The sequence below is a fragment of the Chaetodon auriga genome, chromosome 18 (genome assembly GCF_051107435.1).
Source record: "Chaetodon auriga isolate fChaAug3 chromosome 18, fChaAug3.hap1, whole genome shotgun sequence".
Lineage (NCBI taxonomy): Eukaryota > Metazoa > Chordata > Actinopteri > Chaetodontiformes > Chaetodontidae > Chaetodon > Chaetodon auriga.
The window spans coordinates 15,404,680-15,414,790 of record NC_135091.1 but is presented as its reverse complement, the minus strand read 5'-3'; the positions used below and the strand labels follow the sequence as shown (position 1 = coordinate 15,414,790).

The following is a 10,111-nucleotide window of genomic DNA, read 5'->3' as shown; positions in this document are numbered from 1 at the left end:
GTAATGACCCTGTTCTGCTGAGCTCAGCACATGCTCAACAATCCCAGCTGAATCTGATGATACAATATTAAATGGCACGGATAAGACACCTGACACACACACACACACACACACACACACACACACACACACACACACACACACACAAAACGAAGTCTGCACCTCTATCTATCTATCTATCTATCTATCTATCTATCTATCCATCTGAGGGATGTAAAGACAATAATTGGGCACTTAAGATATAACTTATCATCCCTGTGCTATTTTGCTATTTTTGATAGTAAATTGTTCAGTTCATGTCCAAGGGAGTGTGTCCAATACCAGTTTTCTGTCCTGAGGATTACAGTCAAGAAAGAAAGACTCTTTGACAATAAATCAACACTTTCTTCTGGGAGTTAGTCCAATGTTCAGAAATAACTGATCATTACCTTTCAGCACAGACATGCATCCTTTATTGAAACATATAGAGCATCTCAAGTGAGGTTATAATGACCACATCTTGAATATTATCATCCTCTGTGCTATATTAATGTCATTTTTCTAAATAACTGCATTACTATTTCTATAGAGGACTGTACATATTTCTCATACAGTCAAAGACTGAGCAGTTTACTCAGAAAAAATGTTTCTGTTATGGAAGTCAGCCTTATTTACTATCACTTAATCAATTGTGCATGCATGTCACTATTCTTTTACATCAATTGAGTTTTTATACTTATGACGTGTTACACCACAAGTCCATCCTTAACATTTCACACAAAGACATGATTTCAGGTGGTGAAGGGTTCCTGTGAGCGATGCCACAGACTGTCTAGACATTGCCATACCTCCTAATGACCACTAGGAGCAAATAATTTAGCCACAAGTATAAGAATATACTGTACAGGATGAATTAATTACGTGGCTGATTTTCAGAATCTATTATTCACAATAAGTAAAAACCTATTGTCATGTTAAGGGATAGGCTCTTGAGTCTGTGATGTACACAAGTAACTAACAATGCAACTACTCATACTACTCATAAAGGCCCATTAATCCATTATTTGACCATAAATATGAGGTATATTCACATACATACTTGTTAAGTTTTAGTTATAAATGCATTAATTTTGTGTTTCACAACTGATCAGAATTCAAAACATTAGTTTAATTTAATTGAAGTAATTAAAAAATACTACTAATAAACAAACTTTTAACAGCATGAGAAAACATTAGAATTTTGTGTTGTCAACTTCTAGTTACATTCAGTTTGAGGAAAGGTTTCAATCTTGTGTTTTGATTTCCAATCGTAGGGATACCTTTTTTTTTTTTCTTCTTACATTTGGATCACAGACAATGCCTTCAGCATCTCCAAGAACACAAACATAGTGAATTATATACAATAAAACAAAAAATATTTTAAGGGTGTTTAAAAAAAATATTATAAACCAAAAACATGAAACAGATGACTAGCACAGTTGCATCTTCAGTCAAGCCAGAAATAGTACATCCACACAGGTTTGGGTTTCAGCAATGGTCCCCAAACTGGGGTCAAGTGATCTCACAGGGTCTCTGGAACATATCGCTGGAAGTTCTTGACAAACTACAGTTTTGCCACTTTTATTTCATGATCAAAGGTTTCAATGCTCCACCTGCAGTATAGACCATATAACAAAAAACATTTTTGGATCATCCTTGTAGTTTTTTTCTGCCTGGCATATGTTATATATTCCATATATTCATCATATTTCTGAGATGTGGCAACCAAATGGTACAAGATGAGGAGCATTGGTGAAAACAGAAAGAGTGGAGAGTGATTATTTCATTATTATTTCTATAACTTAGACCACATGCATTGAGGTTATAATAAAGGATAATAAAGCAAGATAGTCATCAATATTCAGTCTGTGTTTGAGGCAGTCTTCAAATTTTACATGTCTACATTGTTTGGTCAACAAGGAGATTGAATTTCCAAATGTGACATTGGAGAACACTTAAACACAGTAAACTGGAGTCTGCCCATCTGTTACCTGCGAGCTCCTTGCTAGTGTCCCACCCCGCTCACCTTTTCTCCAAACAAGAACAAAAAAACTAAACTAAAAACAAGAAAATTAAAACTTAAAGTCACTGTCAAGTTCACAAAAACATTTTTCTCAACTTAATTCCTTTAACGTTCCTTCAGAGACTTAACATGCTTCAGTCACACTTAGTGGAGTGACTTTATCTTAACTTGAACTCTGTATCTTCAGAGTTCACTGTTAACATCTCTACTGTAATCTGCACCCATAACAGTGTTGTTGATTATTATGTGATATTTTTGTAGTATGCATATGGGAATTATGCTAGTAGTTCTTTGTGGCAGTAGTCCGGTCAGCAAAAATGTATGCACCTGCCAAACAGACCCACATCCACAGAGAGAGAGAGAGAGAGAGAGAGAGAGAGAGAGAGAGAGAGAGAGAGAGAGAGAGAGAGAGAGAGAGAAATGGCGCCTCGATGCTGCGCTCACTGAGGCAGTGTTTGGAGCCGGCTAGGGAGATTCAGTAAGGGCAGACAAAAGGAAAAAACATGGTGAACACAAGGAAAAGCTCACGGCCAGGGAGCGGCCCCTTCATCTCCTCGAGGACTAGGTCGTCGTCGAGAAACGAGCGAAACTCTGAGGAACATGTAAGCCGGTTTCCTTTCTTTGCCGGCGAGCTAGCTGGCTCTGCTAGTTGGCTAGGTAGCTGTAGCCGTGGCCTCAAGGTGCTCCACATAATGTATTATTCACAGCAAAGTACGAGCAGCATTGAACTTGACATCCGCTCAGTCACGTTGATACACAACAAAAGACTTTATTGCCGCCATTCATACGCGTGTCGTTCGCACTGAACGAATTGTTCAACTGTCAAATTACATGCTAGCGATGTTAACTCCCGGCTAGCCCTAACTTGAGTTCCCTTTGTGTTTGGCAATTTTGCCCGGCTGACTTGTTTCACCATTGTCTCCAGAAATTAGCCTTGCAAATAAAGACAACTGGGAGTTTGACATGAGACTATTAGCAGTACTTCACGTGGGCGCCCTGGAAGTGTTAGCGTTTATATTTTCTCAAATAGAGAGATAAAGCTTTAGTTAAGCTAGCATTTGTAGGTTATAGCTAGCTCGACAGCTAGCTTACAGTGGGGGAAGGGAGTCCCAGGTTCAAAACAGTTGGCTGGCTCAAGTCCCATATTCAGCAAGTCTGAACTTGGTGAACTTTCTGGTGTAAATGCCCCAAAGACCCACATATAGCGTATTTTGCCAATAAGTGTTTTAAACGCACTGTTATAGCGTTATACCGAATGCTGTTTTCCTACTTATTCGAAATGTACACCAAATGAATAGCCTTAGTTTGTGCTCCGATCGTCTGACCTACAAGCTGTCTGACAGTCTTTGTCTCAAAATGTAAACATTGAGATTATGCAAGTCAAGAGGTTCTCTGTCCCCGCGTTATTTACGATTATTACAGCGCCTGACACAGACGAACAGTATAATTCACCGATCTCATAATTTATCGACAGTCATTAGAACATTCTTGAGTTTTAATGGGCTGTTTGGCGAGGATCTATACTTAGTTGAATTGTGGTTCAAGAAATTCAAGTCATTCCTGGCTTACGTCCAGTGCTGTAGATTGCAAGCCAGGCTAACTGATGACACATGGCAGTGCGTGATTAAAACCCCTTTAGAGTGACAAACCTTACACTTATACGATGTTACTTCCAATATGTCAGATTCAGTTGTATACACTAACCTCCCCACCTTTCCGTCCGTTGGATGCGTGTAGACCTTGCTGTCAGAAAACTTGTTGCTAGCCTGACCATCGTCTTGAGACAGTGTTAGGAAAATGAGTTAAATGAGGAGCGATGTCAAAGTGCACCCATCAGGCCACAACTGCGTTTGTTCACTGTCAGTACATCTTGCACTTTTCAGTCTGCCTGCATCTCTCTACCCAGCCAGTCAGACAAACCGCTCTGCAGCCATTGCAGACAGTTGCCTATGACAACAGTGAGATAGACTCTCATATCAGCAGGGAGGTGAAGCTGTGAAGGGCGTGAGCATCAAGGGCATATGTCTGTGAGGTGCTCTGTTGTGATTTGGAGAATGCATTGAGGAGATGGGTACAAGATGTCTCACCTCGTCACAGTATTCTCTCTTGCTCTTGTTTTTTGTCTTTTATGTTGTCGTAGATTTGATATTCACTTAAGCAGTTTGCTCATGCTGGTTATTTGCTTAATATTCTGGCTTTGTACAATGTTTGATGGGGTGAAATTTTTTATGGAAATATTTGTCAAATGCTGTCACGGTATTAGGTATTCCCTTTTTCTGTTGCTTCCTTGTTCTGACTGTCACTATTGCATTCACTCCTTCTTCCTCTCTTAAACTGGTGTAATATTGGTGGAACAGAAGGATCCCAGTAGTGATGTGAGCAGTCCCAGCAGTCCACGGTTGCCTCCCCCTTCTAAGCGAACGCGCCGGCAGACTGCCTCAGAGCCCAGCTCCAGTGATACCTCCCCTTCCCCTCAGACTAAGGGCCAGAGGGTCACCTGGGGTATTCCCACCTACCGCACCAGGTCAGCTGCAGGCCTTTGTATCACTCATGAGTATTGCTGAATGATAGAATATGGTGGACTCATACACTACTACATTGTCTTTGGAAGGAGTTTGAGGAATATTTTTTTCTAAGGACAAAGATTGATTTAGATCATTTAGTTTATTAGTTTGTCTGTGTGAAGTTTGTAAAGTTTAAGTCAACCAGAGTTAGGCTGAACAGCTATTTGCTGTCGAGTCATCTCTTTTGTTCATGCTGTGTATTGTTACTTAAATGTGAGCTCTCAAACAGTATTGTGTGATTGATTGTGGTGTTCTTTTCTGATATGCATTCATATTTTCACTTTGTTGTTTTATTTCTAGGTTGTCCTCTCGCATAATGCAAAATGGTCACGGTAATGCAACTCTTTTAAATTTATCCCCTTTTTAAAAGCCATTCATTGGCCGTATGCATGTGGGAGGTGTACAATTGAAGAATTGATCCCTAATTTAAATTTTTGTTGATGCTGTAGCCCATATGAGTCACCCGAATCAGGAGAGTGGAGGGGGAGATCACTCTCACATGAATGGCCATGTGGAGCTGAAGAGGAGCTGCCGGGTGAGGAAGAGCCAATTTGAACACCTCAATCAGAGCCTGCTGTTTGACCAACTGGTCAACAGGTAGCTAGCAGCCACACTACTGACACCTTTCTTTGCATTATTTCATCTAATGGAAGACAAACGGGAAACAGACGTGTCTAAATATGTTGGAGCATACTTTATTCATCTTGGAACATATGAAATCGGATTCTTTATATATGAGAAGAGTATGGTATGGTTGCCATGTTGTCCAGGTCTGCTTCCTTTAAACAGCACAATCTGCAATTAAAGTATTTGGACAGTGGTACAGTTTATACCGAGTCCCCTCAATGTTTGAACAGTGCAGCAGTCAAGTCCTGCACACCTGTTCACTTAATATGAATGTGAATACCCTCAAATTAGAGATGAATGTCAGAGCTGTAGTCATTCTGTCTTTTTGGATTCCATACTCGGGAGTAAAGAGGCTATATAAAAATGTCACTGTCTAAAGCTGCACTGTACTGCACTGTGAGACAAAAATTGTTTACCCATGTTGCACCTCTGTAAAGGAACCTTCAGTTTGTCATGTTCTGTGTTGTGTGTGTGCAGCACTGCTGAGGCTGTCCTTCAGGAGATGGACAACATCAGCAGCATCAGGCAAAACCGTGAGGTGGAGCGACTTCGCATGTGGACTGGAGACACTGAGGAGGTGAGTGTGGCTCTGCTGTCATGCACAGCCCAGAGGTGTAAAGTACAGTGCCACTGCCTGATCATCTAATGTGAATATAGAGTAAGCGATAAAGGTCGTGTTTTTCCAGGAAAACATGGACATGTATTCCCGAGTGAAGCGCAGGAAATCCATGCGCAGGAGCACTTTCAGTATGCCTACACACCACAAAGTCATGAGCAAAACTGAGCAGGAGGAGGAAGAAGAAGAAGGGACGGAAGGTCAGTTTCTTACTAATGTTCAACTTATGATTCAGTGGAGAAGGAGAGAGAGAAGCAACTCTAACTGAATTTATCAAAATGTGAAAATCTGGAGTTGATTATTTCGTGTACTATTCATAGCTTTCTTATCTGAAGTTTAAAAACTGCACTTTCAGATTCTCACGGTGAGGAAGAGGAAGATGATGCAGAAGATGATGATGAAGATGATGAAGGGGATGAAGTGGAAGAGGTTGGAGAGGAAAATGACAGACCGTATAACCTGAGGCAGCGAAAGACTGTACAGAGATATGAGGCACCACCTATTGGTAAGTGTCGATTTTCCTTTTTGAATCAAACCGTTGTATATGCGTGGTGTGTTAGGGACATTGTCGATTTATTTAATGATTTTCTTTCAGTATAATCGCTTTTAAAACTATTTTTAGAGGCTTTGTGTGACAACCAGTCACTTTGTGTTTGCTTTCTCAGAGCCTGTGAACAGAAAACAGAGCAACCCCTCACTTTTTGACACCCACAGATCCCCAGCAAGAAGAAGCCATATAAGGTTTGTAAAAAAAATCATGAATAATCCAGGTGGAATATGATGCTAAATGTGTTACTATGTGTGACTCTCAAGCAGCTTTTTCACTACCATGACTAATGAAGCCAGAGCTGTGGTTATAAAAGGTTTTTTACACTTCCACTGGTCTCTGCTGATTAGGAAATGTGACTGTGTAATGGTGTGTCACTGAATCTAGATTGTCACACTTTTCCAGAGTGAAGAAACATGCCATTCACAGCAGCGACACCACCTCGTCTTCTGATGAGGAGCGGTTTGAACGGAGGAAAAGCAAGAGCATGGCCCGGGCTAGGAACAGGTGACGGCTGCTGCTCTCTTTCTTCTTCCTTTTTTATCTTCCTTTCATCTTCCTCTGTTTTGATCAAAACACTTTTAGTTGAGTTTTTTAAAGGAACTATGCAGTAATTGAGATCTAGGATTATTGATCGTACAAGGGCTGAAGCAATCACAATTGTGCTATCTTTGTGTGTCAGTAGGTATTTGCACTGTTTGGATGGAATCATTTATGTCAGTCCTGTTTTTTTTCACAGGTGTTTGCCTATGAACTTGACTGCGGAAGATCTGGCTAGCGGGGTGCTGCGTGATCGGGTGAAAGTGGGTGCCAGCTTAGCTGATGTGGATCCCATGAATCTGGATAGCTCAGTGAGTGGAAATGCTAATAAATACCAAAAAACTGTAAAGCAGCAGTTTTAATCTTAATACTTGGAACTGCTCAAGCCTTTATGAGCTGCAGATGATACATAATAACTCTTTGAATGGAGATGTTTAATTATACTTATCAGTTAATTTTGTTGTCATACACAGAGGCTTCCTGCGTAAGATCCTTCAGAAAGTCTCCGTTTCTCATGAGTGAATGTTAAACGTGTGTTTTCCTTCCAGGTGAGATTTGACAGTGTGGGTGGCCTCAGTAATCATATTCAGTCACTGAAGGAGATGGTAGTGTTCCCACTGCTTTACCCTGAGATCTTTGAGAAGTTTAAGATTCAGCCTCCCAGGTGAGAAGAACTAGCATGTGTGTATCAAGAATCACTTAATTTGGTTCTGTTGTATTTTCTGACAAGTTTGATGGAAAACAGACTGTATGAAAATCCGATCACAGATGCTGTGCCCTTCATGATGACATTTTTCTGTTTGTGTTGGTACATAGCTACGAGATATTTGAAATATGTAAATGTTTAAAAAGTCTGTATCCATTTCCTCTCCCTTCCTCCTTAGAGGGTGTTTGTTCTATGGCCCTCCGGGGACAGGAAAGACCCTGGTAGCACGGGCGCTTGCCAATGAGTGTAGCCATGGAGACAGGAAGGTTTCCTTCTTCATGAGAAAAGGAGCTGACTGCCTCAGCAAGTGGGTCGGGGAGTCAGAACGCCAGCTACGCCTGCTTTTTGACCAGGTGAGACACTTAGGCAGCACACCTGTGAGGTTTAAGGCAGTTTGGACGATGTCCTCGTAACTACAGCTTGACCTTATTGACTTCACAGTGTAATTAGAAAACTTGTCATTTGCTGCTGGTAGAACATTTTCAATTCCTGTATTTCTTGTGTGATAGCTATTGTAACTTCAGTCTAGTAATTGTTGTGTGAATTTAGTTAAGACATGGCTTAAAACAACCGTCCCACACCATATTTCATCACATTTGATTATTTTCTACTTTGATTTGGAACTCTCATGCAGACAAAAAAACTTGAGAGACAACACTTGAGTTAAGAACAAAAGACTCAAAAGTAGTAAAACTAACTTTTTTCAAAGTGGAAGCTTTAACGTTCGACAGAGATGCAGTAGAGGTGCATTATGACCACCAATTCTCTCAGGTTACTTGAGAACGTGTTAAGCAGCCCTGCTGCCCAAATCATGCACCCTTGCAGCTGGATTGGTACAACGTGCTGCCTGCTCAGAATATATAGCAGAGACACCAAAGTTTTTTTTCTCACGTGAACTCCCAGCAATGTACAGATGATGAGATCTGAACAGCATCCAGAGTTGCCCTTTCACACATGTAGCACATTTATCAGTGTAAGACGTGTTCTCACTTACTGGAAATACTCCCTTTGGTTTAGGCGAGGGGTGGCGCCTGGGAAGCGTGTAGGAGGAGGGCTCATCTGTCATGATAACTGTTTTTGTGCTGATATCAGTACGATATGTATTGAAACGTATCTGCAAAATCAACACAAGAATGGAAAGCAATATACAGGCAAGCAGAAAAGTGTAGGAAGCAGCTACATGTGCAGTGTCATAAATATATCCACTTGCTTGCTGTGTAGCAGGGAAGCTGTGCGTACACTATCTACTGTTGCACGGTCTATACCATCATATCACACGACCCTACCAGCCAGCTTTGAAATATATTTTTTTCAGTGAGCATAATGCTTTGGTTTTGGTCTTATGTTTGCTTTTGACCAGGCTTACCTGATGAGGCCATCCATTATTTTCTTTGATGAGATTGATGGTTTGGCTCCTGTTCGCTCCAGCAGGCAAGACCAGATACACAGGTAAGACAGAGCTGGCTGTTTAAAAAAAAAGGTGTGACTGTTGCAGATACACTTTACCTCCGACGTCTAGTGTTACACTTATTGTCAGTTTGGCAGTGAACATTTTTTTTTTGTCATATGTCTGTAATTCTAAAAAGGGAAATAGCATAATTGTTAAGTACAATCACCTTGTTAGTCACTCAGAAACTCTGACCAACTCTTTACACACACACTTTTTTTTATTTCTTACAGGCACACAACATTAGCAGATTTTAAAACAAATAAAATAAACTTTAACTGTATTTCACAGATGTGACATCCAGTGGTGAAGCTGTCAAAATTGCAGCTGTTTTTACTTTTGAACACATGGACATGTCTGCACCTGCAGCTCTTCTCTGCTGCTGCTGCTGCTGTTACTGTCCTTGCCAATAGGTGGCACATGTTTTCTTGAAATGCATGTTCAAAACTGCTGGCTCTGCTGCATTCATTTTGGATGAAATTGGCTGGATATGGATTTGGGTGCTTCACATTGGTGACACTTGAGTGCACAATAGCAATGGAAATGGGAAATCAGAACAATTTCCTTTCTGATTTAGAGCATTGCAGTATGAACTGTAGGTGAGGAAGTATCCTATTATGCAAGCACAGCTTGCGTTTGATTGTTGTGGAAATGGTTCCCATATAGACAATGGAATATTTGTTACTGAAATGTGACATTACATTTCTGGATCAAAGCTTATTCATGTGCTTATACTTGAGATTATAGATGCTCTTCCCTGTCTGCCATGCAAAGTAAATACATGCATGGAGCTCTATTCAACACGGAAAGAGGACAGTTGATATCTTTGCTCAGTATGCATGTCTGATAGACCAGCTCTGTGTGCTGTTTGCAGAAATAAAGCCTTCTTTTGGTCAGTACTGGCTCATGAGCCTTGTCAATATTGTCTCAATCTCAAGAAGTATTTTGCTCTAAATGTCTACATGTATATTTGTGTGTGTGTGTTTAACTCATGCAGTATGCCTTTGAGATATCGTATGCACA

General features: G+C 40.6%; 1 protein-coding gene across 1 annotated transcript in view; it reads left to right on the top strand.

Annotated features, from left to right (window-relative positions):
• The first annotated feature begins 2,448 nt into the window (after positions 1 to 2,448).
• The window catches only part of atad2b (ATPase family AAA domain containing 2B), a 65,684-nt gene continuing 58,021 nt past the window's right edge, over positions 2,449 to 10,111 (top strand). Inside the window, exons 1-13 of the mRNA XM_076755520.1 lie at positions 2,449 to 2,643; positions 4,399 to 4,565; positions 4,906 to 4,937; positions 5,055 to 5,202; positions 5,710 to 5,809; positions 5,919 to 6,048; positions 6,204 to 6,353; positions 6,514 to 6,589; positions 6,801 to 6,902; positions 7,135 to 7,246; positions 7,484 to 7,599; positions 7,820 to 7,994; positions 9,002 to 9,090. Of these exons, the coding sequence (XP_076611635.1) occupies positions 2,545 to 2,643; positions 4,399 to 4,565; positions 4,906 to 4,937; positions 5,055 to 5,202; positions 5,710 to 5,809; positions 5,919 to 6,048; positions 6,204 to 6,353; positions 6,514 to 6,589; positions 6,801 to 6,902; positions 7,135 to 7,246; positions 7,484 to 7,599; positions 7,820 to 7,994; positions 9,002 to 9,090 (1,496 nt within the window). The 5' untranslated portion in view covers positions 2,449 to 2,544. The remainder of the gene's footprint in view (positions 2,644 to 4,398; positions 4,566 to 4,905; positions 4,938 to 5,054; positions 5,203 to 5,709; positions 5,810 to 5,918; positions 6,049 to 6,203; positions 6,354 to 6,513; positions 6,590 to 6,800; positions 6,903 to 7,134; positions 7,247 to 7,483; positions 7,600 to 7,819; positions 7,995 to 9,001; positions 9,091 to 10,111) is intronic.